This window comes from Trichomycterus rosablanca, chromosome 4, assembly GCF_030014385.1.
Source record: "Trichomycterus rosablanca isolate fTriRos1 chromosome 4, fTriRos1.hap1, whole genome shotgun sequence".
Lineage (NCBI taxonomy): Eukaryota > Metazoa > Chordata > Actinopteri > Siluriformes > Trichomycteridae > Trichomycterus > Trichomycterus rosablanca.
In genome coordinates this window covers 2022383-2050252 of record NC_085991.1, presented here as the reverse complement: position 1 = coordinate 2050252, position 27870 = coordinate 2022383, and the positions used below count along the sequence as shown (strand labels likewise).

Below are 27870 nucleotides of genomic sequence, written 5' to 3'. Positions count from 1 at the left end.
AGGAATCCTGGGAGTTTATTTTTGAAAGACGCAGCCGCGCCGACGTCAAGAGTCTGAGGGCGGGGACGCCGGGGAATGGGGGGGAATGGATGGGGGGGGGTCGTACCAGATACGACCGAAAACAGGCACGACTCCGGAGAGCTTCAGAGAGTGGAAGTGACTTCCTGTTTGTCCGATTCTTTATCTGTTCCTCAGAAAGTGGGACGGAGGCCAAGAGTCGGATCAGTTCTCCCGGATTTAGGCAGAAAACAGGAGGAGAAACTTAACAGGCCAAAAGTATGTGGACACGTCATCTATTAATTACTGCTAATAATTAGTTCAGGTGTTTCAGCCTGACGGAGGTAAAAATCAAACCACATACTTCTGTTTAATTCTATACACCTGTTAGTAATGGATGTGGCAGAAACGACTAAATTCAGTCATTAGAAGGGGTGTCCACATACTTTTGGCTTTAAAGTGTATGTGGACTCCTGAGCTGAGCTTGCTGGACATCTGGGAAGGCTTTCCATGATATTTTGGAGTGTGTCTGTTGGGATTTGTGCCCATTCGGTCAAAGGAGCATTTGTGAGGTCAGGCACAGGTCTGTCTCACAGTCGCCTTTCTAATTCATCCCAAATTGTGTTTGATATGGTTGAATTTGGAGCTCTGGGCAGGCCACAAATCCTTCACACCAAACTTGATTGTGGCAACAGTTTGGGGAAGCCCCTGTTCTGGATTTTTGGCCTGCACAGAGCTCCTAATTCAACCATATCAAACACAACTGGGATGAATTAGAAAGGCGACTGTGAGACAGACCTGTGTTCGACCTCACAAATGCTCCTTTGACTGAATGGGCACAAATCCCAACAGACACACTCCAAGATATCATGGAAAGCCCTTCCAGATGAGTGTTGACCCAACAAGCTCAGGTCAGGTCATTCACATTATGGCCAAAAGTATGTGGACACCTCGCCTACTTATTACTGCTACTGACTAGTTCACGTGTTTCAGCCTAACTGAGGTTCTGAAAATCAAACCATATCCTTCCTGCTTTGAGGCAACAGTTTGGGGAAGGCCCTGTTCTGGATTTATGGCCTGCACAGAGCTCCTAATTCAACCATATCAAACACATTTGGGATGAATTAGAAAGGCGACTGTGAGACAGACCTGTGCTCGACCTCACAAATGCTCCTTTGACCGAATGGGCACAAATCCCAACAGACACACTCCAAAAGCCTTCCCAGATGAGTGTTTACTGTTATATAAAGGTCCATGGTTTTAGAATGAGACGCCCAACAAGCTCAGGTCAGGTCGTACACTTTATGGCCAAAAGTATGTGGACACCCGCCTATTTATTACTGCTTCTCACAAGTTCACTTACACATTTGGGATGAATTAGAAAGTCGACTGTGAGACAGACCTTCATTGCCTGACCACACAAATGGTCCTTTGACTGAATGGGCACAAATTCCAACAGACACACTCCAAGATATCATGGAAAGCCTTCCCAGATGTCCAGCAAGCTCAGCTCAGGAGTCCACATACACTTTAAGGCCAAAAGTATGTGGACGCCCCTCCTAATGACTGAATTTACAACAGTTGTATGAAAATAAATGATTTAGGCAACAGTTTAGGGAATCACCCTTCCTCTATCAGCATGATTACGCCCCTGAGCACAAAGCAGCTCTATAAAGACGAGCCGTGCAGAGGTCTCAATCCAACTCAACACTTTTGGGGATGAATTAGACTCAGATCGCAAGCCAGGCCTTCTCAGACGCTGTCGACTGAACTGGGACAAATTCCCACAGACACATTACCACCATAGTCTTTTAGAACGACTTCCCTGAAAGGAGGAATGTCCACATACTTTCGGCCACACTGAATCTGCTGGTCGAACTTGGACGATTAATTTCTCGGTGGAGAAACTTTCAAACACTTCATCATGACGTGGTCTGTGTACAGTCAAGCAAGCTTTACGTCTCCCTGGGCTACGGAGCTGCAGTGCAGGACTGACGATCTTCAACCAGCTTCGATTTTTCTTCGTCCGTGTGATCGAGCTCCTTTCTAGCTCAATAAAATAAAGCTTGCTGTACTGTGAACAGTGTCGCTCGTGTCCCTAATTCATTCACAGCTGATTTCAGACCTGAGATGATGGAACCACGTGTGTGATATGAGGACACAGTGAAGAACGGAGGCTAATTTATTTATCTATTTTTTTATTTCAGTGCATGCAGCATATTTTTCAAGGTCGTCTGGAGGAGGATCAGGGTGCTTCGCATACCAGCGGTTGTATTTTTGAGGAACTGAAGATTCTTAACCGTCTGAGAAACGTGCAGCTTCAGGTACGCCGTACGATCCTGTCATTTAATTCTCGGTGCCTCTCGAATAGAAATGCTGACGGTAAAACACGAGCCCGTCCGCGCCCGCCTGTACGCTAAACACCCGCTGAAGGCTCTCGTCCACGCCGTGACGTCTTCAGACAGAATTTACTTGGAAGTGTTTTGGTGGAGTTACGATGTGTTTTTCGGAGGGTGTGCAGGTCGCAGCCTGTTAGCGAGGACTATACGGCTTATTGTTTTCCGCAGCGTCTCATCTGCAGGTCCCAGAAATTACGCAATGATGTTTGTGCAGGTCTGGACTGGCAGCATCGCAACTGTAATAGTTAAAATACAGCAGGTACGTTGACTAGTCATCAAAAGGTCGCTGGTTCAAGCCCCACCACTGCCAGGTTGCCACTGTTGGGGCCCCTGAGCCTCAATTGCTTAGACTGTATACTATCACAGTGCTGTAAGTCGCTTTGGATAAAAGCGTCTCCTAAATGCTGCAAATGTGAATGTATTCAGAGATACATTAAAAACCATTTCTAATGCTATTGGACACCACCGAATCACAGTGAGGGCTGTTTTCTTCATATGAAGGAAATGTCTCCTTGTTCCAAACGAGGTCTGTGCCATGAAACCCCTTACACACCCCCAACACACACACACACACACACACCACTCACACACACACACACACACACTCACACACACACATACCCAACACACCCCCAACACACACACAAACACACACACCACTCTCACACACACACACACACACACACACACACACACACACACACACCCAACACACCACTCACACACACTCACACACACACACACACACACACACACTCACACACACACACACACACACACACACACTCACACACACACATACCCAACACACCCCAACACACACACACACCACTCACACACACACACACACACTCACACACACACACACACACACACCACTCACACACATACCCAACACACCCCAACACACACACCACTCACACACACACACACACACACACACACCCCTCACACACACATACCCAACACACCCCCAACACACACAAACACACACCACTCACACACACTCACACATACCCAACACACACACAAACACACACACACACCACTCACACACACACACACACACACACACACACACACTCACACACACACCACTCACACACACATACCCAACACACCCCCAACACACACAAACACACACCACTCACACACACACACACACACCCAACACACACAAACACACCACACACACACACACTCACACACACACACCACTCACACACACACACACACTCACACACACACACACACACACCACTCACACACACATACACAACACACCCCCAACACACACAAACACACACCACTCACACACACACACACACACTCACACACACACATACCCAACACACCCCCAACACACACAAACACACACACCACTCACACACACTCACACACACACACACTCACACACACACACCCAACACACCACTCACACACACTCACACACACACACACACACACACACTCACACACACACACACACACACACGCATGCATACCCAACACACACACAAACACACACACACACACACACACCACTCACACACATTTCCCCATTTGTCCTTACAATTTGGACATACACTATATGGACAAAAGTACCAGGTGTAATAAGTCAATCATATAAAGTAATAAACAATATGCTTCCAACTGTGCAGCAAGAGTTTAGGGAGGGTCCTTTTCAGCATAAACCTCCAGTGTCCTGCATAGAGCCCTGACCTCAGCACCACTCAACAACTTTGGAATGAACAGGAACGTCAACATCAAGGCCCAGCCGTACAAGCAAATGCTGTCATCTTTTGACCAAACGGGCACAAATTCCCACAGACATTCCAAAGTCCTGTGAGAAGCTTCTCAGAGGAGCGGCTGTTCCTCTAGCTAAATAGATCACATAGAAGTCAGGTGTCCATAAACTTTTGACCATATATCTAATTGTATCTAATTCTGCAAAGCCGCCGTCACCTCTTTTTACCGGTAAGTATCAGATTAATTGCTCCACCACTCGACAGGACAGTAAGTGTGTCTGTAAGATGCCCATCTACGCTACCAAAGAGCACGGCATTTATAACTGTACACCATATACAGAGAACCCGTACACGAGGATTGTGGGAAACATATTTCTGGTCAAACGCTCCGACTGCTGATTACCAGAGCGAGGTTTGTTGTTGTGTGTGTCACATACCTTCCATGGTAATCACTTCATCTCGCTCTGCCCGGGCGCCGCCCTCCACATCCACCAGTTTCCAAAATAAACCGCTCTGGTTCTGTAAGATACACAAAACTGATTCATTTGTGAGAGGGCACGGCAGGTAGCGTGGGTGATGCCCGGCACTGGGTTCCTGGGAATCTGGGTTTGATCACCGACTGTGAAAGGAGACCGGCTGTTCCCACGTTCCCAATCTACGTTAAACATTATTATAGAGTTCTTTAAGATTCTCTATGACCGTGTTGCCCAAACCCAACACACCAGGCGACGCACCAGGTGACACACCAAGCAATGGTTTGACATTCAGGCCCTTTTTAGCTTTCTAACACAAGCACAGATCATCAGTTGGATGGCCCACGTATAATTCATCTTCCTCTCAACAGAACTGTTTGATTAATCAGTGCTGTGTTATTCCTCCTGGTATCAGATCCCTTCAGTCATGGTGTGATTCTTGACTTCTGTCGATTAGAAATCCCTCCCCTAATTCCCCCACTGCAGACTATCACGCACCCCTTCCGACAGGCGCGCAGATGCTGGCCACTTCTTTTTACCGGCCAGTGTATCATATACTCCTGCATATAACTCCTGCAGCAATAAAATCCCGTTCAACCCTCCCTCCGTCAGGCATGAGCGACTGTACCAGCCGGATGCCCAGCCAGGCCGATAGCACCACTAAGATTCAGATTTAAAAGCTCAGGCTCTCCAGTATTCTGAAACATTACAACACTCGAGGCCATCGCATGTTGGGCTTTAATGGTGCTTCTATTTTATTTCCTGATTAGGAAACGTTAAGATTTGTTTATACAGTTTCAGAATATAAATCTTTAATGGGTTAAAAATATCAGTCAGATTAATATGAAGATCAGAGCAGATCAGTGAAGGTTAGTGGTCGGTTTAGAAGAGAAACAGCGCAACCTAGTGGCTGCAAAACATACACACACACACACACACACACACACTCGTGCACACTATAGTACTTACATTTACATTTTTGGCATTTAGCAGACGTCTTTTATCCAAAGCGACTTACATTACTGTGACAGGATACAGTCTGAGCAATTGAGGGCCCAACAGCAGCAACCTGGCAGTGGTGGGGCATGAACAAGCGACCTTCTGGTTACTAGTCCAGTACCTTAACAGCTAGGCTACAACTGCCTGGGTTTTCACAGGCCTCATCACATCCATTCTGATTTAAAGTGTTAGTTTAGACATTAGTGTCGTCATATTCTTTTTCACAAAGCCCATCATCCTGATCAGGGTCCCACTGGATCCGGTGCTACTCACAAAGACTGAGCACAAGACTGTTATACTATTTCTAGACAGTGTGACAATTCATCACAGGAAACCTTAGAAGACCGATGATCACCTTTCTTAAGTGCAAGTGGATAAAGTGTCTGCAGAAGACCTGAAATTTAATTGAAAATGTAAAATATTGCCTTCAGATTTCATTGACTAGCTGGGAGGGAAATAAAATAACTTAAAACTATTTTAATATAAGTAATTCCAGATTCAAGAGTTTTATTGTCATGTGCACAGAGGAAACAGCAGTTACACTGCACAATGAAATTCTTACTTTGCTCGTCCTCCAAACGTCAATTTTAAGTATCTATTATACATATGTCATATTATAGTAATTTAATCATGTATGATCATAGAGTATATTTATTCAGCGTCATTACCATTTACATCAGTATGGCAGTACTTTACAAAAAAAAAAGAAATGTACACATTATTTATATGTATTTAAAGTGCATCTTGTACTAGCTGTTGACTAGCTCTAGCAAATCCATGGCCTATCTAGTTTTTTTCTTTAAAAAGTAATTACCGCAACACGTCATTACCAACACATAATGACATTTTGCTGCCACTTCGCAAATAAATATGAAATATTAAAATTCTATATAAACTCAATTGTAGCCATCATTAAGTCTTTGCTCTAGCATTATCTTGACCTAATTAAAACCAAATTATTCCTAATTTTATTTTTCAAAAGTTAATATGCTCAAAAGAGCCCGCAATTGAAGAATCACCCATAAACAATATGAATGTACACATGTTAAAAAAAACCGAAATAAAGATTCTAACTAACTAACTCCCTAGTGCTTCTTAGCCGTAGCCATGGCAACCAACGGGCTTCCACCCCTTGCTAGTCAAACCCAGGTGTTGTTTTCAATACAACAGTGTTTCGTTTCGGGTGTAACTACAACAGAACCTGACAATCAAAACGTTCTTTTTAAATGTCAACCCGAAACCTTCAACCAGATAACAAACAAACGCCTCTTTAAAAAAAAACCCCGACAGATTTAAGCTAACCGTCAGCACCGGGTCGAGTCCCAAAAAAGTATTTTTTTTAATACGTAGTGCACTAAATAGTGAGTATGATTCCGCTGTTTTACATTTAATTGATTGCGCCTATATAGGGATCGTGTGGAATTTGGGATTCAGCCCAAGTGACCGAGTGGAGTGTATAGAGTGGCTGACGTCATCATGAGATTAACCAGATTTAGAAATATGAACACAGTTTTTAGTTCAGGTTATTAAACGTTTATTAATAATATTATATAATTATTAACTTCAATTACTAGCCTAAACGCTTTAATAGCACCACAACTGTTAAACACACACACACACACACACACTTGTTTGTTTATTAGGATTTTAACGTCATGTTTTACACTTTGGTTACATTCATGACAGGAAACAGTAGTTACTCTTCACACAAGATTCATCAGTTCACAAGTTTAAAGTCAAACACACTCATGGACAATTTAGTATCTTCAATTCACCTCACTTGCACGTTTTTGGACTGTGGGAGGAAACCGGAGCTTCCGGAGGAAACCCACACAGACATGGGGAGAACATGCAAACTCCACACAGAAAGGACCCGGACCGCTCCACCTGGGGATCGAACCCAGGACCTTCTTGCTGTGAGGCGACAGTGCTACCCACCGTGCTACCGTGCCGCTCTAAGCAGTGGAACTAATGTAAATATGTAATGTAAAATGTAAATATATACACAAATAAAACACACACACACACACACACACACACACACACACACACACACATTATATATAATAATAGTCCTGCAGCATTGAAAAACCCTTTTCGTTGCCTGGTTGTCACTGTCATATCAAAATTTGAAAATAAAATAATATAATATGGCATTATTATTATAATACGTATTATTATTATTATTATTATTATTATTATTATTATTATTATTATTATTATTATTGTCATTATTGTTATTATAATTAACATTAACAAAAATACACACATTGTTACACTTAACAAACAAACTTGAAACAAAATAATACATAAATATTGATAATAATGTTTTTACTTTATTATTATTGTCGTTATTATTATTATAATTATATTGGAGCTCCCGGAGGAAACCCACGCGGACACGGGGAGAACATGCAAACTCCAAACAGAAAGGACCCAGACCGCCTCAGCTGGGGATCCAACCCAGGACCTTTTTGCTGTGAGATGACAGTGCTACCCACCGAGCCACTGTGCTGCCCTGTTGTTTGTTTTTATTATCGCTATTGTTAATATGTATTATGTTTTTATCTATAATTTTTATTAATGCTGTTATATTATTGTTAATTTTTATTAGTTTCTTTGTATGTTGTTCTTTGTTTGTTTTTATAATTGTTATTGCTCTTAAGATTTATTATTTTTATTTTTATTCAGTTATTTATTATTGTTGTTATTATTACTATTATTATTTTTATTGTTGGTTTTATTATTGTTAATATGTATTATTGTTACTATTACTGTTTTTTGTCATCTATCATTTACTATTATTTATCACATTATATTGTTATAATTATTGTTTTAGTTTTTATTATTATTATTATTATTATTATTATTATACACTAGGAGGCGCTAGTGAAGAAACCGGGTGTGATTTTCGACACAAACACGGGTTGCGTTCTAAACAGCTCCTTCCTCCCTGTATAAACGCCCTACAGAGTGTAGGAATGAATATCATGTGCACCCTCTGTAGTGCACTATCTGTTCCAGACTAATCGGTTTGGGATCAGGTCTGTGTGTCACGTCCTGGCCTCTGTGTTCTCTCAGCAGCATCCCGTCATCATGAGCATCAGCAGCAGCGGTTCTGAGCTCCGAGACATGATGATGGTGATGATGGTGATGAAGGCTCCCGTGTGTGAGTGTGTCCTGATGAACTGATTTATCCAGCACTGCAGGAGGATTAAAGAGAAGAAAGAACCCGGATCCGGTCCCTGTTTTCGGTCTCAGTGCGTCTCGGTGTCGCTCCGGTGGAATGAGAAGCTGCTGCAACCATGATGGAAGGTGAAGCTCTGCCACCTTAACCTTCATACCATCTTCCAGAAGCTCATCCTTCATTAAAATGCTCATTTCTGTCTATAATCTGTTCAGCTGATCTGCAGGCATCAGGTTCTGCACTAATGAGCCCATGAGCTGATGGGTTGGTGCTGGTGTAAACACACTGGTGTGATGCAGGATTAATAAAACCTCATTCATTACCCGGTACCATGCAGTGCAGGACACATTTAAGGTGAAGTTTGGGGATAAAATAGGTTTGCATTATTTACCAGGACATGTTTGGACCACAAGTTGAGCTGGGAGGTAACTGAGAGGTAGTTAACACATACCTGCACCTGATAGCACCTAAAATCGTTTTGGTAAATACATCAGAAGTCAGATGTTTACAGGCACTTCTAAGGGACATAAATATCATACCAAGTTTGGGATAAATTTAGGGAATAGCCTTTTAATTACAAGAGTAATTATGATTACCGGTAACTTCCCCATGCCCATATACATAGGGCTAGTTTAAAAGTAGTGAGCCACAAGCATTGCAATGGAAGATGAACCTGAGATATACCGCTTTGTAATGTTACCGTTCCTTTTCACCACACTTACGAGACGTTTTGGCACCGAGGAGACCAAGTGATTTAGTGTTTCAGCTGTTATTTTGTCTCGTTCTTCTTGCAAACACGTCTTAAGATGTGTTAAGGTTAGGACTGCAGGCAGGCCAGTCCAGTACCCGTACCCTCTTCCTCCGCAGCCACGCCTTTGTAATGTGTGCAGCAGTGAATACGTCCGTCATGATGTTTACTGTCCATAAATCTAGCGATCTTTAAATCTCCATGGATTAGGGCAATTGTAGCCTGTAGCCTAGAGGTTAAGGTGCTGAAGTATTAAGCAGAAAGTCGCTGGTTCAAGCCCTATCGCTGCCAGATTGCCACTGTTGGGCCCTTAAGCCTCAGTTGCTGGATAAAAGCATCTGCTAAATGCAGAAAATGTGAATGGATTTGGAAGCTGCCATACGAATAAAATCCTCTGCATTAAAAGCTGCTTAATAAACCGTAACTGCTTGTTGTTATGGTTTACTGAAAGACATGGATAAAAAACACTACGACTTCCTTTCTGAGGTCCCATACAGACCCTTGTAGACTTACTTCCACTGAACTGCTTTTGTTTATTAGCCCTATTTATATGGGCATGGGGAAGTTACCAATAATCATAATTACTCTAGTAATTAAAAGGCTGTTCTATAAATGTATCCCAAGTTTGGTATGATATTTATGTCCCTTATTAAGAACGTGACTGTAAACATCTGACTTCTGATGTATTCTGTGTTGTGGATCACATGGACAAAATAAAAGCCCCCTGGAGGGGAGTTGTGGTCATATGAAGCAACGGTCGAGTTATCTGGCTACGATGAGCAAAAGTTTTGTATTTTTGCAGTTACAGTGTTAAAAAAGGTGGCTGGGAGCACTGAGAAGCAGTGTGTTGTATGTGTTATATATGATCTGACTGTCTGACTCCTGTTGTTTCTGGATTTTTCCTCTTCAGGACTGAAGAAGCGAACCCGGAAGGCGTTCGGGTTACGCAGGAGAGAGAAGGACACTGATTCCACGTGAGTGACATGATTGTTGGTGCTATAGTTGACTTAATGGGTTTGTTCGAAAACCTAGTGACCCGCCCTGCTCCCTACTGCCTTCCTGATCAGCTGCCTCAGTAGAGAGGATTCTAATAACACATGGAGCTCATTAGGCAGATTATTTAGACGCTCTACTTAGACTACCGCAGTTTTAGCTTACTAAGCTAACACAGTTAGCCTCACAGGACGACCCGCTGGCACGCCGGCTAACGTCTCCCTCCGTGTACCGAAAACGGTTAAACCGTCCCTGACGAGCCTGAATTTACAAATAAACTCCACTTGTATAACTACACCTTTATACAGATTAAACATCAATGAGAGTTTATTTACATGTGATAAGAACTCCGTTGGTTGCTCCGCATTGTATTCCTCCGCCATGTTTGTTGTTCTTTGAGAGAAAAGTCGTGCCGCACTGAATGCTGGGATTGCCCTCAGCGCTGAGGAGGCGTCGGACGCTCCCTCGTCATTCAGTCAGATCATCACTCAGAATTAAGGCGCCTCAGTAGGAGCATTTTAAGGGATCTAAGAATTTAGACACGCCCTCGTCTCGGGAGTGTAGGATGACGTGAGATGCGTCTGTGTAGAGAGAGCGCTCGGTTTTCGGACAGACCCGCCGTCACTGATTTCAGATCTTTAGGAAAAGTTAAACAACACCTATATCACCCTGTGAAAAAGTAATTGTTTTATGTTATATAGCATTATGTTATACACACACACATAGATCTGTGTAAGGTGCACCTATATGGTCTGTACATTCACCGACTGAACTTTGTGGGTATACAGTTACTAACTAGACGACTAGAGGAAAATTAACACTACTAAATAAACCACATTAGGCACAAAGGAGGTACAAATACCCACAGACACACTCCACAAATATTATGAATAGTATTTCCAGCATGCTCATGGTCGCTACAGATTTGGTTATTTTATGTACACGTCCATTTCAAGTGCATGTAAATATTAATTCTACATAAATAATGAAATCAAATGTTATATTTCATTCCAGGGGATCTCCAGATAAAGAGAAATCCGTAAGTACAGTTTGTTTTTCTTAGTATATCGGAAGGAACAGTGGTGGTTTCCCCAGACCGGACAGAAAGACGTTTGCATGTTCTCCCCGTGTCTGTGTGGGTTTCCTCTGGGTGCTCTGTTTTCCTCTTAACTGGAAATACTAGAAAATGCCCTGTAATGGACTGGTAACCTGTATGAGGTGTTTTTTGCCTCTAGCCCAATAAATCAGACCCACCGCGACCCTGACTAGGATAAAGCGGTGGTTAAACAGACAATGAATGAATGTCTAGAGGTCCCTATGTTCCGAGGGTAGTGTGTTCCGAGGCTCCTATGTTCCGATGGCCTTATGTTTTTAGGGTCCTATGTTCCCAGGGACTTGTGTTCCCAGGGTCCTATGTTCAGAGGGTCCTGTGTTCTCAGGGTCCTATGTTCCTAGAGATCCTAGAGTTCTGTGTTCTGAGGGTCCAGTGGACTGTTAACCTTTATAGGGGTGTTTTTTGCCTCTGCCCCAATAAATCAGACCCACCGTGACCCTGACCAGGATAAAGCGGTGGTTAAACAGACAGAAAATGAATGAATGTTTTGCTTTTGCTCATAAGCACTTCGTTTCTTTAACAGAAAAAGGCAAACGGGGCTCCGAACGGCTTCTACGGTGAAATAGACTGGGATCGATATGTAAGTGAATGTCTGTTATTAGACCACCAGTAAGGAAACCAGTGTTGTGCTCAGAACGAAGCGCCTGGTTCTACTACCCTGAAACAGACTTTTGTATATAACGGATGGTTGCATGGGTGAGTGCAGTGTACCGACCTTTTGTTCCTGTTCTGTTTCCCAGAATTCCCCTGATGTGGATGACGAGGGGTACAGCATCAGACCTGGAGAGCAGGCAGGAAATATCCTTTTAACTCTGTTTTTGAAATGGGACGCCGACAAGCTCATGGTCAGGTGTCCAGATACTTTTGGCTATATAGTGTATGTTTCCAGAGCTGTTTGTTCCCAAGATCCTGAAGTTGTACGCTCCTACAGCTCTATGTTCTCATCACTGTATGTTTGGTGCTCTCAGGATCACATGTTCTTAGATTCTTCTTCTACCAGAATCCTGTGTTCCCAAAGCTTTATGTTCCAAGGGTCCTGTGTTCACGGGGTCCTATTTTCCCAGGGTCCTATGTTTCGAGGGTCCTGTGTTCCAAAGGTCCTGTGTTCTGAGGCACCTATGTTCCGAGGGTCCTGTGTTCCCAGGGTCCTATATTCCGAGGGCCTTATGTTCCCAGGGTCCTATGTTTCTATGGTCCTATGTTCCCTGGGTCCTATGTTCCCAGGGTCCTGTGTTCTGAGGGTCCTGTGTTCCCAGGGTCCTGTGTTCTGGGGGTCCTTTGTTCTGAGGGTCCTGTGTTCCCAGGGTCCTGTGTTCTGAGGGTCCTGTGTTCTGAGGGTCCTGTGTTCCCAGGGTCCTTTGTTCTGAGGGTCCTGTGTTCCCAGGGTCCTGTGTTCTGAGGGTCCTGTGTTCCCAGGGTTCTGTGTTCCAAGGGTCCTATGTTCTCCGGGTCCTGTGTTCCAAGGGTCCTATGTTCTGAGGCACCTATGTTCTGAGGGTCCTGTGTTCCCAGGGTCCTGTGTTTCGTGGGCCCTATGTTCCCAGGGCCCTGTGTTCCCAGGGTCCTGTCTTCCGAAAATTTTATGTTCCGAGGGTCCTGTGTTCCAAGGGTCCTATGTTCCCCTGTGTTTTGTGTTCCAAGGGTCCTGAGTTCCCAGGGTCCTGTGTACCCAGGGTCCTGTAAAGCTGAAGGAACACTTGGATTATAAGATACAGTATACGTGCACAGATTTCTGATTTTCCTTAATGGAGCTTCACTTCCAGCCAAAGCCAAAACCTTTTTCTCCTCCAGCGAGTCGGAGGGCGAGGATGAGCCCGGCAAGAAGTTCAAGATTAAAATCAAGCCCCTGGCACCAGATAACGGTACCGTGCCCACCATGGATGAGCTCAAGGCCTCTGTGGGCACGCTGGCCATCTGCACCTCACCTCTGGTAGGAGCGACACATCCAGCTGTGAACATACAGAAACTTTACTGTTAAAATCATCTCACATCTGTTTTTTTCTTTTCCTCCTGATTTTGTCCTGCAACAGATGAAAAGTCCGGTGAGTTTGGTTATAAATCTGCTGTATATTCTACACTACATGGACAAAAGTATTGGGACACCTTCCAGCTTTGCAGCAACAGTTTAGAGAAAGGCCTCTGTGCACAAAGCAAGCTCTATAAAGACCAGCACCACTGAACAGCTTTGGGATGAATCTTTTGTCTGAATGGGCACAAATTCCCACAGACATACTTCTAAGTCCTGTGAGAAGCCTTTTCAGAAGAATGGCTGTTCTTATAGAAGAAAAGATCACACACGCATTTATCTGACAGGCTCATGCTCAAGTGTCCAGATTCTTTTGTCCAGGAGTTCTATAAACTGTGAACAAACTATAAATTCTCACCCAGATCAACAACATAACAGTAATCAATCTAATCCAACCAAGATATTATTCACTTTCTGATCACGTTTTCTTTTGTCCCTTCATGCCATCACAGAGGCGCAGCCCGGTAAGTTACCAGGCTGAGATTTACAAATCTGTTTTCAATATTATTATTATTATTATTTTGTATTATTATGTTATAATATTTTTATTATAAATATTATTATTATTATTATTGTTAACAAAATTTCTATTTTTTATTATTATTTTTATTGTTTTTATTATGTTATAATTTTTTTTTATTATTCTTGTTATTGTTATATTATTGTTTCTTATTATGTTATAATATTTTTACTATTAATATTATTGCTAACACTATTTTTTACTTTCATTATTATTATTATAATTAATATTATTAACATGATTAATACTGTTATTATAATTAATATTATTATGTTCTTATATATGTTATTAATATTATTGTTGTTATTATTGTTATTATTATTATTATTATTTTATCATTATTGTTATTATTATTGTTATTATATTATTACTGTTATTATTATTATTGTTATTATTATTATTGTTATTATTATAATTTTTTTTGTTATTATTATTATTTTTGTTGTTATTGTTAGTATTATTATAATTTTTATTATTATTATTAACTATTATTGTTAACATAATTTTATTATAATTAAAATTATTATCATTAGTTGTATTCCTATTATTATTATGTTCTTATTACACTTTTATTTTAATTATTGGCATTATTATTGTAATTATTATTATATGTTATTATTATTATTGTGATATGTTGCTATTATAATTATTATATATTATAATTAAATTCATTATTATCATTATTATTATTTCTTTCTTTCTTTTTGGTGTGTGTGCATTTGTCTTTACTTTTTGTCCTCTGTTCTGTTAACAGTGCCAGCTGAAACGAACCATCTCGAGTGAGTAAACAGTTTGTCATTGACTAACATGAGTAAATAAGTAAAACAAAGTTTGTAATTCAGCCAACAAGCCAGAATTTAACGGATCAGAAACCAAACGAGTCAAAGACGAGGCGCTGCTTCAGCCGACGAGCTGGAGGGCTGCGTCTCAAACCACATACTACTGACCTAACATTTTAACAGTGGGATCAAAACAGGAAGCTCTCTACTGGTGGAGAGTTCATTTCGAGCACCATGTGGTACATACTATGGTTTTTGGGACACAGCAGCTCCCGTTAGCTCTGTGTGCACGTGCTCAGACTTTCTGTCCTGAGCTGTGAAATCGGCCTGTTATTTTTGTACCATGTACAGTCCTGCTCACCATTATTGGCACCCATGAAGTTTAAGTACATAATGTGGAATATCTCCTGGAAAAAAATGAATCAAGTGTAACAGCTTTTTTCTATAGAGAACTTGTGTTTGATACAAAAGAGCAAATGATAAACAACATTTAAAACTAAAAACAATGGGAGAGAAAAAAATAGAAAAACCTAAAGCTTGCTGTGGCACTGGTATTGGCACCCTTTACAGTAAATCAGTATGGAAACACATTTTGACTCACCTGTGCTAAATCACAAATGAGAATCACCTGTGATAAGTTGTCAGTGCCCATGTGACATTAATTACCCAATGAATGATGACTTCAGTGTTTTAAAAAGCCACATGTTATTCCCTGTTCCTTTGTCACAATGGTGAAGACTAAGGAGCTGTCTGAGGACATCAGAAGTGCTATTATTAGCAAACACAAGACCTCCAAAGGGTATAAGTCCATCTCCAAAGACCTTGGTATCTCTGTTTCAACAGTGTGCAATGTTATTAAGAAGTTTGCCAAGCATGGAACAGTCAAGAACCTCCCTGGATGTGGAGGGAAGAGGAAAATTGATGAGAGATGTCTTCGAAGTTTGGTGCGAATGGTGGAAAAAATACCATGTCAAACATCCAAAGACCTGAAGGCCAACCTGGAACAGTCTGGGGTCATGGTTATAATAAGTACCATACGGCGCACACTAAACCAAGCAGAGCTTTATCGGCGAAGGCCAAGAAAGAAACCATTGCTAAAGAAAAGACATAAAAAGGAATGACTCAACTTTGCCAAAGAGTACCTGGACAAACCACAATCCTTCTGGGAAAATGTTCTGTGGACCGATGAAACAAAAATAGAGCTTTTTGGCAATGCACACCAACAGTTTGTTTACAGACGGCGCAATGAAGCGTATAAGGAAAATAACACCCTACCTACAGTTTAGCATGGTGGATGATCCATAATGCTGTGGGGCTGTTTTGCTGCGTCTGGTACTGGGGGCCTTGACCGTATCACAGGAATCATGAAATTGGAGAATTATCAAGAGATTTTAGAGCGAAATGTCCTACCCAGTGTAAGAAAACTTGGTTTGAGTCGAAGATCATGGGTCCTCCAGCAAGACAAAGACCCAAAGCACACATCCAAAAGCACGCAGGAATGGTTGAACAGGAAGAAATGGACTGTTTTAAAATGGCCAGCAATGAGTCCTGATCTCAATCCCATTGAAAATCTGTGGGGTGAGCTGAAATCTGTCATTGGGGAAAAAGAACACTGCAAACATTCAAGAGCTCGAACAAACTGCAAAGGAAGAGTGGGAGAAAATACCAGCTGAGAAGTGCAAGAAGCTTATAGATGGCTACAAGAAACGTTTGGAGGCTGTCATCACTGCCAAAGGGTGTGCAACCAAATATTAAGGAGGGGTGCCTTTATTACTGCACATGCTGTTTTTTTCTGTTTCTTCTTTAAAATGACAACATGTAAGCTGAAAAACAATGTTCTTCATTATATTACTTTGGACCTCCAATTAAAAAATCCTGATAATATAAAATTGGTACATTTCCATTTATTTCTGAAGATATTGTACAGGTTATGCAAAAAATGAAGGGGGGCCAATAATGGTGAGCAGGACTGTATTTGTGTCTTATTCCACAGGTGAGGAGATCGCCAGGCCGAGACGTTCCACACCCACCCCGACCCTGACCCCAGTGCCCGGGCCTGAAACACCGAGGTTAGCTTCTACCCAGCATTCACACAGTACCATAGCATTAGCATTGTTCTAGCTAGTAGTCCTAGCTAATCGTTCTGTATTGCTCTTCTTTTTTTTTGTTTCAGCAAAAGGTCGTCGGATAACGCCGCCGCTTTCTTCATTCCTCCATTTGAGGTGAACTTCGAGGTGCACAACTCAGAAGGTAATTAAAGTTGTGATGGTTTCCCTTTAACTTTAGAGAATAGCACATTAGCCCAGATTGCTAATTCACAAAAAATGAATAAACTGTTCTGATTGGACGACGTTTTCCCTCTCTGCGTTCAGTCTTCGTAGCGGAGCCGGCGCTGTGGTGTGGGTCAGTTCCCCGGAACACGTCCCCGTCAACCAGATGCTTCCCGACAGGAGGTGTGTGATCCCTCGTCCAGCACCCACGCTCAGATCTTTAATAAATACACATTTTTAATGACGTCTCTGTTCCTACAGACCCACCCCCTCTTCCTCCCAAAAACATCTCTGCTACTCCACCCACGTACAGATCCAGCTCGCTGGAATCCTCGGGTAGGAACCGATACGGAAGCCAAACGAGCTTCAGGGTGCATTCACATGAGAAGCGTCAGATCCAGGGTTACAGCTCCACATGTATCTGTGTTCATCTGGATTTTCCTCCCTGTTTCACTTTTAAACTTGTGTTACAGCTCCAGCTTCTGAGGAATCATGAGAATCAGAATCAGCTTCTCCCAGAGTCTAAAACGCTTCTGGTTCCAAATAAAGCTTAACGTGGTTTAATGTAGTAAAAGAAGGAGACAGGAGCACTAAACTTCTCTTCATTATTACTGCTCATAAGTTCCTCCACTAATCACATTCCTCACTCGCTGTTTTACTACAGTAAGTCACGTTAAACGTCGTTCGTACGACCTGAGTCGATTTTACCGCCTCATATTAAACAGTTCGTCTCATTGGAGGAGCTTTAAAAAGGTCACCGCTGCTTCTCATGTGAATGCACTCTTACAATCTATAATGCTTAAACAATGCACGGTCAGAAGTATGTGGACACCTAACCATGAGCTTGTCGGAGATCCCATTCCAAATCCGTTGGTGTTAATATGGAATTGGCCCCTCTTTTGCGCCTTTGACAGTCTCCACTCTTGTGGGTCTGTTGGAAATTGTGGGCATTCGGTCAGAGGAGCGTTTGCGAAGTAGGGCTGGAGTTGGATGAGAAGTGCTTGCTTAGGATTGACGTTTGGATTTGGGTTCCTCATACGAGAACCTGATCTAGGAGCAGCAACAGCTCAGCATCACCCACAAAGCCGAGTGCTGCATTAAATGCATAAAATTTTTACTCAGGGCGGCACGATGGCTCGGTGGGTAGCACTGTCGCCTCACAGCAAGAAGGTCCTGGGTTCGAATCCCAGGTGGAGCCATCTGGGTTCTTTCTGTGTGGAGTTTGCATGTTCTCCACTGTGTGTGCGCTCCGTTTTTTTCCCACAGTCCAAAGACGTTCAGTCAGGTTAATTGGAGGTACAAAATTGCCCAATAAAGGTGTGTGTATGTGTGTTTGTGTTTGTGTGTGTGTATGTTAGTGTGTTTGTGTGGGTTTTTTTTGTGTGTGTGTATGTTAGTGTGTTTGTGTGGTTTTTTTTTGTGTGTGTGTGTGTGTGGGGGGGGGGGGGTGTTTGTGTGGGTGTGTTTTTGTGCGTGTGTGGTTGTGTTTGTGTGTGGCTGTGTTTGTGGGTGTGTATGTGTGTATGTTTGTGTGTGTTTGTGGGTGTGTATGTGTGTATGTTTGTGTGTGTTTGTGGTTGTGTTTGTGGGTGTGTATGTTTGTGGTTGTGGGTGTGTGTGTGTGTTTGTGCTTGTGCTTGTGTTTGTGTATATTGTGTGTGTGTTTTGTGCGTGTGTGTGTGTGTGTTTGTGTGTGTGTGTGTGTGTTTTGTGTTTGTGTGTGTGTGTGTGTTTGTGGGTATGTGTTTATGGGTTTGTGTGTGTGTGTGTGTTTGTGTGTGTGGGTGTGTGTGTGTGTTTTGTGTTTGTGTGTGGTTGTGTTTGTGTGTGTGTGTTTGTGTGTGGTTGTGTTTGTGTGTGTGTGTGTTTGTGGGTATGTGTTTATGGGTATGTGTGTGTGTTTTGTGTTTGTGTGTGTGTGTGTTTGTGTGTGTAAGTGTGTTTGTGGATATGTGTTCATGGGTTTGTGTGTGTGTGTGTGTTTGTGTGTGTGGGTATGTGTGTGTGTTTGTGTGTGTGTGTGTTTGTGTGTGTGTTTGTGGGTATGTGTTTATGGGTTTGTGTTTGTGTGTGTGTGTGTGTGTTTGTGTGTGTGTGTGTGTGTGTGTGTGTGTTTGTGGGTATGTGTTTATGGGTTTGTGTGTGTGTGTGTGTGTTTGTGTGTGTGGGTATGTGTGTGTGTTTTGTGTTTGTGTGTGGTTGTGTTTGTGTGTGTGTGTGTGTTTGTGTTTGTGTGTGTGTGTTTGTGGGTGTGGGTGTGTGTTTTGTGTTTGTGTGTGGTTGTGTTTGTGTGTGTGTGTGTGTGTGTGTGTGTGTTTGTGGGTATGTGTTTATGGGTTTGTGTGTGTGTGTGTGTGTGTTTGTGTGTGTGGGTATGTGTGTGTGTTTTGTGTTTGTGTGTGTGTGTGTTTGTGTGTGTGTGTGTGTTTGTGTGTGTGTGTTTGTGGGTGTGGGTGTGTTTGCCCTATGATGGAGTGGCGACCTGTCCAGGGTGTTTCCTACCTTTCGTCCAGTGAATTGCACCCACTGTGACCCTGACCGGGATAAAGCAGTCATAATACAGAAAATGAATGAATGTTTTTGCTCACAGAGACCTATCAGACACGTGTGGGATGAATCGGAATGCAGACTGCGAGCCAGGCCTTGTCGTCCAACACTCCAGCCCAAGCTCAGCACTTTTCCTTATTTCTAAAACCTCTGGACAGGAATCCCGACAGTCGTGTTACAGATTTGTGTTCAGGTGTCCGTATACTTTTGGCCGTGCAGCGTGTCGTGCAGGTCTGTGATCTGACTGGCGTGTTTTCGGGCAGGTTATTACAGCGTCGTCCCCAGCGTGAGAGACGACGTCTCGTCCTCCGTCCCTCGGGGCGTCCTGCTGTCGGACCCCACGGCCGGACCCGCTCCCCCGGACCTGGACAACGTCTTCGCCCCTGCGGACACGCCCAAACCAGTATCGGAGGTCGCACAGTCCAGCTGGGTCTGCTTCGGCGATGGATCGCCGGCCAGGCCGCCGCCCCCCGATGAGCCCGCCCCTTCCCCGCCCCTGTCATCCTCGTTCGAGGACGCGTCCCCTACCTCCCTGCCTACCTTATCCCCTCCTCCCTTACATCCTATACCTCCACCCGACTCCCCTCCTCCGCCTCCGCCCCCGGACTCGCCCGCAGACGCCCCGTCTTGTTCCTCTGGGTCCTCCCCCGACATCCCTTTCGCCCCTGCCAGCCCCGGCATGCCCCCTCTGCCCAGCGTTCCACCGCGAGACGAAGCCAGGAGGACGCCGGACTCCGTCGGGCTGAGAGAGGAAATCCAAATGCTCTCCACCTCGCCCAGGGACTTTGGGACGCCGGGTTTGCGTGGCACTCCGCCGCCCCTGCCCCCTCTCACCTACAGGAGCATGGTGGCATCGCCGGGGCCGGGTAGCAGTAAGTGTTTCCATAAATGTTTTACAGTCAGTTCCAAAATGATTGGCACCCTAGATAGAGACACAGTTTTGTTTTGCTTTCATGCACGGTGAGGAGGACGGTTAGAGAGGCAAACATTGTTCCAAATTTGCAAAAGATGAATAAATAAATAAATCTCCAAATCTTCTAACCACAAAGGAAAAATCACTCCGTCTGTGCCACAGTTTTGGTAGCGCTTTGCCAGTTCTGCCAACTAGAGGGGGTCAAAGATCAAAGCAGAGCTGAACCAAGGCGGATGATGAGGGTCAACAGTGAGAGGAGAAGAAAAGCTTCTGATCATTCAGTCACAGAAAACGAACAGATGTAAAAAATACCTTTAAAAAAATTTTAAACTGTTTTTTTTTGTAATTTTATCTTTTTATATATATTTATATTTATACTTTTTATACTTTATTTTATTTATACTTTTTTTATTTCTATTTTTTTATTTTTATTTTTTTATATTTCTTTTATTTTTTATATTTCTTTTACTTTTTATATTTCTATTTTTTTATATATATTTTTTTATATAAAAAAAATTTTTTTTATATATATTTCTATTTTTTTATATTTATATTTTTATTTTTTATATTTCTATTTTTGTTTTTTATATTAGATTTTTATTTGTATATTTTTTATTTTTATATTTCTTTTTAAAATTTTTTCTGTTTCAATTTTTTTTTTTCTATTTGTATTTTTCTATTTTTATTTTTATGTTTCTATTTTTTTTTTTTTTATATTAATATTAAGTCCCACCAACTTTTTAATGCAGTCAGCAAAACATGTTTTTGGTTGAGCTCGTAGCCACTGATGTGCCGCCGCTCTCACATCATCACAACATGAAAAATATGTGCGGAAGTGCGGAAACTTTTTGAAGATCCCTCGTACTTGTATAAACATTTTATATCTTTATACTCTTGAAGCTGCTGTAACGGTGCAAATTTTCCTCCTGTGGGGTAATTAAAGACTCTTATCTTCTGTTATCTTAGTTTATCTTTTTTTGACTCCCCTCAGGACCTTCGTCGCCTGCACGTCCTGCCACGCCCCTGTCATCGGGAAGCCCCGTCCCACCGCTGCCACCCCGGCCATCGTCGCTGCCACCCCGGCCATCGTCACGGCCCAAACTTCCGCCCGGCAAACCCAGCGTGGCGGACCTGGTACGAACCAGTTGTTCACTTTCATTCAGCTCGTTCAAGGCTACGATGGCCAATAGTATCTGGACACCGCTCTTTACCGATTTTTGAACCCTGACTGCAAGCCAGATCTTCTCGCCCAACAGCACTGACGAGCTTATGGTCAGGTGTCCATATACTTTTGGCCACCTAACGTACCTGTAACCCATGGTGGTTTAGTATCATTTCTTTGACACAGAGATGTTAAGCCGGTTGTACTTGTTCTCTCAGGCGTGGTCCTTCAGCCCCCCTGTGCACTCGTGGAGTCCTCCTCCTTTTGCCCCTCTGGCCCGCGCCGAGAGCAGCTCGTCTATTTCCTCCGCCGCGTCCACGCCGACGCTGGCCCGCGAGTTCAACCTCACCGTCTCGGGTACGTTTCCAGACGTCTGGAATAGGACCGTTTGTGCCTAGAAGAGAACGATTTCCTCTGACCTCTTTCTGACCGGCGCTGTGTGTGTTCTAGCCTGTTCGCGAGGGCCCAGTCCCCTCACCATGGGTCCACAGGACACGCTGCCCGTGGCCGCCGCCTTCACCGAGACCATCAACGCGTACTTCAAAGGAGCCGACCCCAGCAGGTACGCACTGCACCGCAGAACATGCCAAACAACAACAAAAAGGTGCTAATATTCGAGCTTACTCGTGCCTCAGCCTCAGCACACGGACAGATGACTTCACATTCTTCTCAAGACGTTTACATTTGTAGCATTTCGCGGACGCTTTTTATCCAAAGTGACTTACAGTACTGTGACAGTATACAGTCTAAGCAATTGAGGGTTAAGGGCCTTGCTCAAGGGCCCAACGGTGGCAATCTGGCTGTAGTGGGGCTTGAACCAGTGACCTTTCGATTACAAGTCCAGTACCTTAACTGCCTTATAAGAAGTTCCTTTTATAACTACAAGTTGTTTAGGTCATGAAGCAGCAAATATTTTAGGACTTTGAGGTTCCTCCTCTCAATAAAACTCTCACTGGGGTTCGGTGGAGTCCTACAGCCTGGAAAATCCAAACTCTTCACAGACTAGGATGTACATGCTTACTTTCAGCTGACTTGTGGGTAACGTTGCATTCTGACCCTCTGGTCCTCGCAGGATTAGGTTCACGACTAGGTTCGTGAGCCAGACTGACCCCCGCCGTGTCTCCCTTTAGGTGTGTGGTGAGGATAACGGGCGAGATGGTTCTGTCCTTCCCAGCTGGCATCACCAGACACTTCTCCAACCAGCCCAGCGCTCCGGTTCTGACCTTCACCATCAGTCACTACGGCCGGCTGGAGCAGGTCCTTCCCAACCCTCAGCTCCTCTGCTGGTAGGATCTCTCACACACACTGCTGCTGTATCACTGTACGGCCAAAAGTATGTGGACGCCGCTTCTAATTATCAGGTTCAATGCGTCTGTGTAAAGAGATGCACTTGTTTTAGGTGTCCACTTATTTCTGGCTGTATAGTGGTGTACACTTTTGTACCCTTGAATGTAAACGTGGATGGACATGTGGACATGTGACCTCCGCCCACCACCGGGCGTCTCCTCAGCGACTCTCAACAGCGAAGGTTCTGTATCTCTGTCTGTGTGCAGCGACACCACGCCCGCCGTCTCCGACTCCAAAGAGTTCTGGGTGAACATGCCAAACCTCATGGCTCATTTGAAGAAAGTGGCGGATCAGCGGCCACAGGCCACCTACTACAACGTGGACATGCTGAAGTACCAGGTACCAAAATTTCTACCACTTGCATGATGGCTGAAAGTATGTGGACACTCAAATATAAGCTGGTTGAGCTTCATGTTCCATCATATTGCATTAATACGCAGCTCTAACAGTCTCCACTCATCAGATTGTGGGGTGTGTCTGTGTCGAAGAATGTTTGAGATGTTTGAGCAATCTAATTCACCCCAGAGGTGTTCAGTACAGGCTACTAGAGCTCTGTTGCCACCCAAAGTCAATAAATAATCAGGGTGTCCACATACTTTTGCCTGAACTGTGTGAACTACGTTCTACATGTGTTTCATCGCTCAGGTTTCCACAAAAGGCATCCAGTCGACTCCGCTGAACCTGGCGCTGAGCTGGCGCGGCGATGCCAGCAGCACCGACCTCAGGATAGATTACAAGTACAACGCCGAGGCCATGAACAACCCGGCGCCTCTCACCAACATCCACTTCCTGGTGCCCGTGGACGGTGGCGTGACCAAACTGCAGGCGATGCTGCCACCCGCAACCTGGTGAGAATCTGAGGTTATAAAGATGTGCACTCTGACTGGTAATAAATTATAGTGGTGGACACCAGGGGGCGCCAGGGTGCCACCCCACCCGCTTTTAAACCCAGAAAAACATGTTATAATACACACCGATCAGCCATAACATTAAAACCACCTCCGTGTTTCTACACTCACTGTCCATGTTATCAGCTCCACTTACCATATAGAAGCACTTTGTAGTTCTACAATCACTGACTGTAGTCCATCTGTTTCTCTGCATGCTTTGTTATCCCCCTTTCATGCTGTTCTTCAATGGTCAGGACCCCCACAGAGCAGGTATTATTTAGGTGGTGGACTGCAGTGACACTGACATGGTGGTGGTGTGTTAGTGTGTGTTGTGCTGGTATGAATGGATCGGACACAGCAGCGCTGCTGGAGTTTTTAAATACCGTGTCCACTCACCGTCCACTCTACCACCTAAATAATACCTGCTCTGTGGGGGTCCTGACCATTGAAGAACAGGGTGAAAGGGGGTAACAAAGTATGTAGAGAAACAGATGGACTACAGTCAGTAATTGTAGAACTACAAAGTGCTTCTATATGGTAAGTGGAGCTGATAAAATGGACAGTGAGTGTAGAAACAAGGAGGTGGTTTTAATGTTATGGCTTCTAGTCAGGCAGCCTAGAAGAGGCGGGTCTTTCTGTAACCTGAGCCAATCACGATTCAGTTATCGTTTTACATCAGCCAATCCGCGCTAAAGTTTTTAAGATTCTGTTTTATCTTTATATTTTATTTATTAGAATTTTAACGTCGTGTTTTACACATTTTAGTTACATTTATGACAGGACAGATAATTACTGCTTACACAAGATTCATCAGTTTAGGTTTTTACTATCAAACTCAGTGGACATGGGGAGAACATGCAAACCTCACACTGAAAGGACACGGACCTTGAAGCCATTGAAATGTTTCTACAGTGTTTTGGAGCGTGTCTGTGGGAATTTGCCTGTTTAGTCAAAAGCATCGATGCGGTCAGGCACTAATGTAGACGGCATGGCTCACAATCAGTGTTCCAATTCATCCTGACCCAAGGTGTTCAGTGGGTTCAAGTCAAGGCTCTGAGCAGGCTGAAACCTCTCTGTGCTGACCACTTCTTTACACCAGGCAGTAGCCACACCCCACAAGCCCCCCTCACTGATAACGTACTTCAGTAGTGATTATTTATGCCCTTTTTTAAATCTGAACTGCAGTGTGTATACATTTTTTGGGCATTAGCCTAATGGAGGGGGTCAGTATTTACCGATGGTGTCCACAAATCATAAAAAACATTTACCATAATGTGTACATTCCATCTCGGAGCACCTTCTCCATGAACCTGTTGCTGTTTCTTTCCTTCAGGAACCCCGAGACGCAGAAGATACTCTGGAAGATCTCCGAACTCTCACAGAAATCAGAGAACGGAGGTAAACCAGCGTTTGAACCTGCTCTGAAACGGGCCGAGCTACTCGTCTGTTCTGATTTATCTGAGCGCGGCGTACTGTGTGTATTTCAGGAGTGGGGGCGCTGCTGGGTCGTTTCCAGCTGGCTGACAGACCCAGTAAACCGTCCCAGTTAGCGGTACAGTTCACCAGTGAGGGGACCACGCTGTCCGGCTGCGACTTCCAGCTCCTGGGGACCGGATACAGACTCTCACTGGTCAAGAAGAGGTTCTCCACAGGTTTGTTTCTCCAGAAATAATACATAATGATGTCAAAAGTATTTGGACGCCTCAATATGAGCTTGTCGGACGTCATATTTGAAAAACAAATGCTATTAAAACAAAGTGACTTCTGTGTGATCATTTCAGCTAGAACAACAGCCTTCTCAGAAGACTTTGAAGTATGTCTGTGGGAACTTGTGTCCATTCAATAGCACAAAAGAGCATTTGTACAGCTGGACGCTTCAGTGTTCCAAAGCTGTTAAGTATGGCACCCGACCGTAAGCATGTCGGACATCATATTTCATCCTATTGCATTAATAGGCAGCTATAACAGTCTCCATTCCTCTGGAAAGTCTTTTGGAGTGCGTCTGTGTCAAAAGATGTTTGAGAGGTCAGGCACTGATGTTGGACGAGAAGCCTTGACTCACAGTCAGCATTCTAATTCACCCCAGATGTGTTCAGTGCAGGCTACCAGGCTTCCAGCAGTGATGCTTCCCCATACTTGGTGTCCACATACCTTTGCCAGAACCTACACAGGTTTCAGCTAAGGGTGAACTGAGGTCGGCCCAGTAGAGCACAGTCATGCTGGATCAGGAAAGGACCTTCCCTAAACTGTTCAGCCTTTATATGACTGATTTATTACACCTGTGAGCAACTGCTGTGTTGAAAACACATGAATTCCGTGTTTAGAACCAGCGTCCCAATACTTTTGCCCATATAATCCATATACAGACTGATCGGAGATGCTTTGTCTGCTCTTATAGACGTTTTTCTTTGCTCTACAGGTAAATATTTGGCGGATAACTGACGCTGCGCCTCTGAACGAGAGCCGCGACGACCCCCGGCACAGTGCGGACGTGTTCTGATTAAACACTAAAAAAAGACGTTTTTAATTCCTAACACAGCTAGCGTCTCTCCAGCGGAGAATATCGTCATCAGTGTGTGTGTGTGTGTGTGTGTGTGTGTAGACAAGCAGATAATTTCAGGACAAATGCAATACAGCGTCTAATTTATGCAAGGAGGCAATTTTACAAATCATGTGACTGACTACACCGATCAGCCATAACATTAAAACCACCTCCTTGTTTCTACAGCTCTACTTACTAAATAGAAGCACTTTGTAGTTCTACAATTACTGACTGTAGTCCATCTGTTCCTCTACATGCTTTGTTAGCTCCCTTTCATGCTGTTCTTCAATGGTCAGGACCCCCACAGGACCACCACAGAGCAGGTATTATTTAGGTGGTGGATCATTCTCAGCACTGCAGTGACACTGACATGGTGGTGGTGTGTTAGTGTGTGTTGTGCGGGTATGAGTGGATCAGACACAGCAGCGCTGCTGGAGTTTTTAAACACCTCACTGTCACTGCTGGACTGAGAATCGTCCACCAACCAAAAACATCCAGCCCACAGCGCCCCGTGGGCATCGTCCTGTGACCACTGATGAAGGTCTAGAAGATGACCGGCTCAAACAGCAGCAATAGATGAGCGATCGTCTCTGACTTTACATCTACAAGGTGGACCGACTAGGTAGGAGTGTCTAATAGAGTGGACAGTGAGTGGACACGGTGTTTAAAAACTCCAGCAGCGCTGCTGTGTCTGATCCACTCATACCAGCACAACACACACTAACACACCAGCACCATGTCAGTGTCACTGCAGTGCTGAGAATCATCCACCACCTAAATAATACCTGCTCTGTGGGGGTCCTGACCATTGAAGAACAGGATGAAACAGATGGACTACAGTCAGTAATTGTAGAACTACAAAGTGATTCTATATGGTAAGTGGAGCTGATTAAATGGACAGTGAGTGTAGCAACAAGGAGGTGGTTTTAATGTTATGGCTGATCGGTGTATCTGGACTCGATGGCGCTCTTGAGCTCCATATGATATTATGGAAAGATTGTGCAGCGATGCGAATCAACGAAGCTCCTTGTCCGTGATTGGTCCAAGCAGGTGTCAATCAAACAAGGACCGTTCTTGTTCTCCTGATTGCAAGCAGCGTTCTAAATAACATCAATAAATACTTTCATGAGGGTGTAGAAACAGAACCCGACAGTAAAGGATTCATTATTTGAACCGATGAACTTTGATGTTGTTGTTTTGTCTGAGGTGAATTTGT

At 43.7% G+C, this 27870-nt stretch overlaps 1 protein-coding gene across 1 annotated transcript; it reads left to right on the top strand.

Moving 5' to 3' along the window:
• Positions 1-6909: 6909 nt before the first annotated feature.
• sgip1b (SH3GL interacting endocytic adaptor 1b) lies at positions 6910-26619 on the top strand. The gene is made up of 24 exons (XM_062992903.1): positions 6910-6977; positions 8701-8931; positions 10462-10525; positions 11559-11583; positions 12182-12238; positions 12399-12456; positions 13416-13588; positions 13689-13700; positions 14137-14148; positions 14959-14983; positions 16977-17052; positions 17157-17233; positions 17356-17436; positions 17515-17589; positions 20064-20672; positions 21705-21847; positions 22094-22232; positions 22326-22437; positions 23006-23161; positions 23429-23561; positions 23868-24070; positions 25446-25510; positions 25600-25764; positions 26532-26619. The coding sequence occupies exons 2-24, from the start codon at positions 8922-8924 to the stop codon at positions 26552-26554; spliced, it is 2493 nt and encodes an 830-aa protein (XP_062848973.1). The 5' UTR covers positions 6910-6977; positions 8701-8921; the 3' UTR covers positions 26555-26619.
• Positions 26620-27870: the final 1251 nt, after the last annotated feature.

What these genes read in the sequence shown, in the direction of transcription:
- sgip1b (XM_062992903.1), top strand. An exon ending in CAGATGCTTCCCGACAGGAG is followed by an intron (nt 17,437 to 17,514) that starts GTGTGTGATCCC and finishes CTGTTCCTACAG; the next exon opens with ACCCACCCCCTCTTCCTCCC. An exon ending in CAAGAAGAGGTTCTCCACAG is followed by an intron (nt 25,765 to 26,531) that starts GTTTGTTTCTCC and finishes TTTGCTCTACAG; the next exon opens with GTAAATATTTGGCGGATAAC.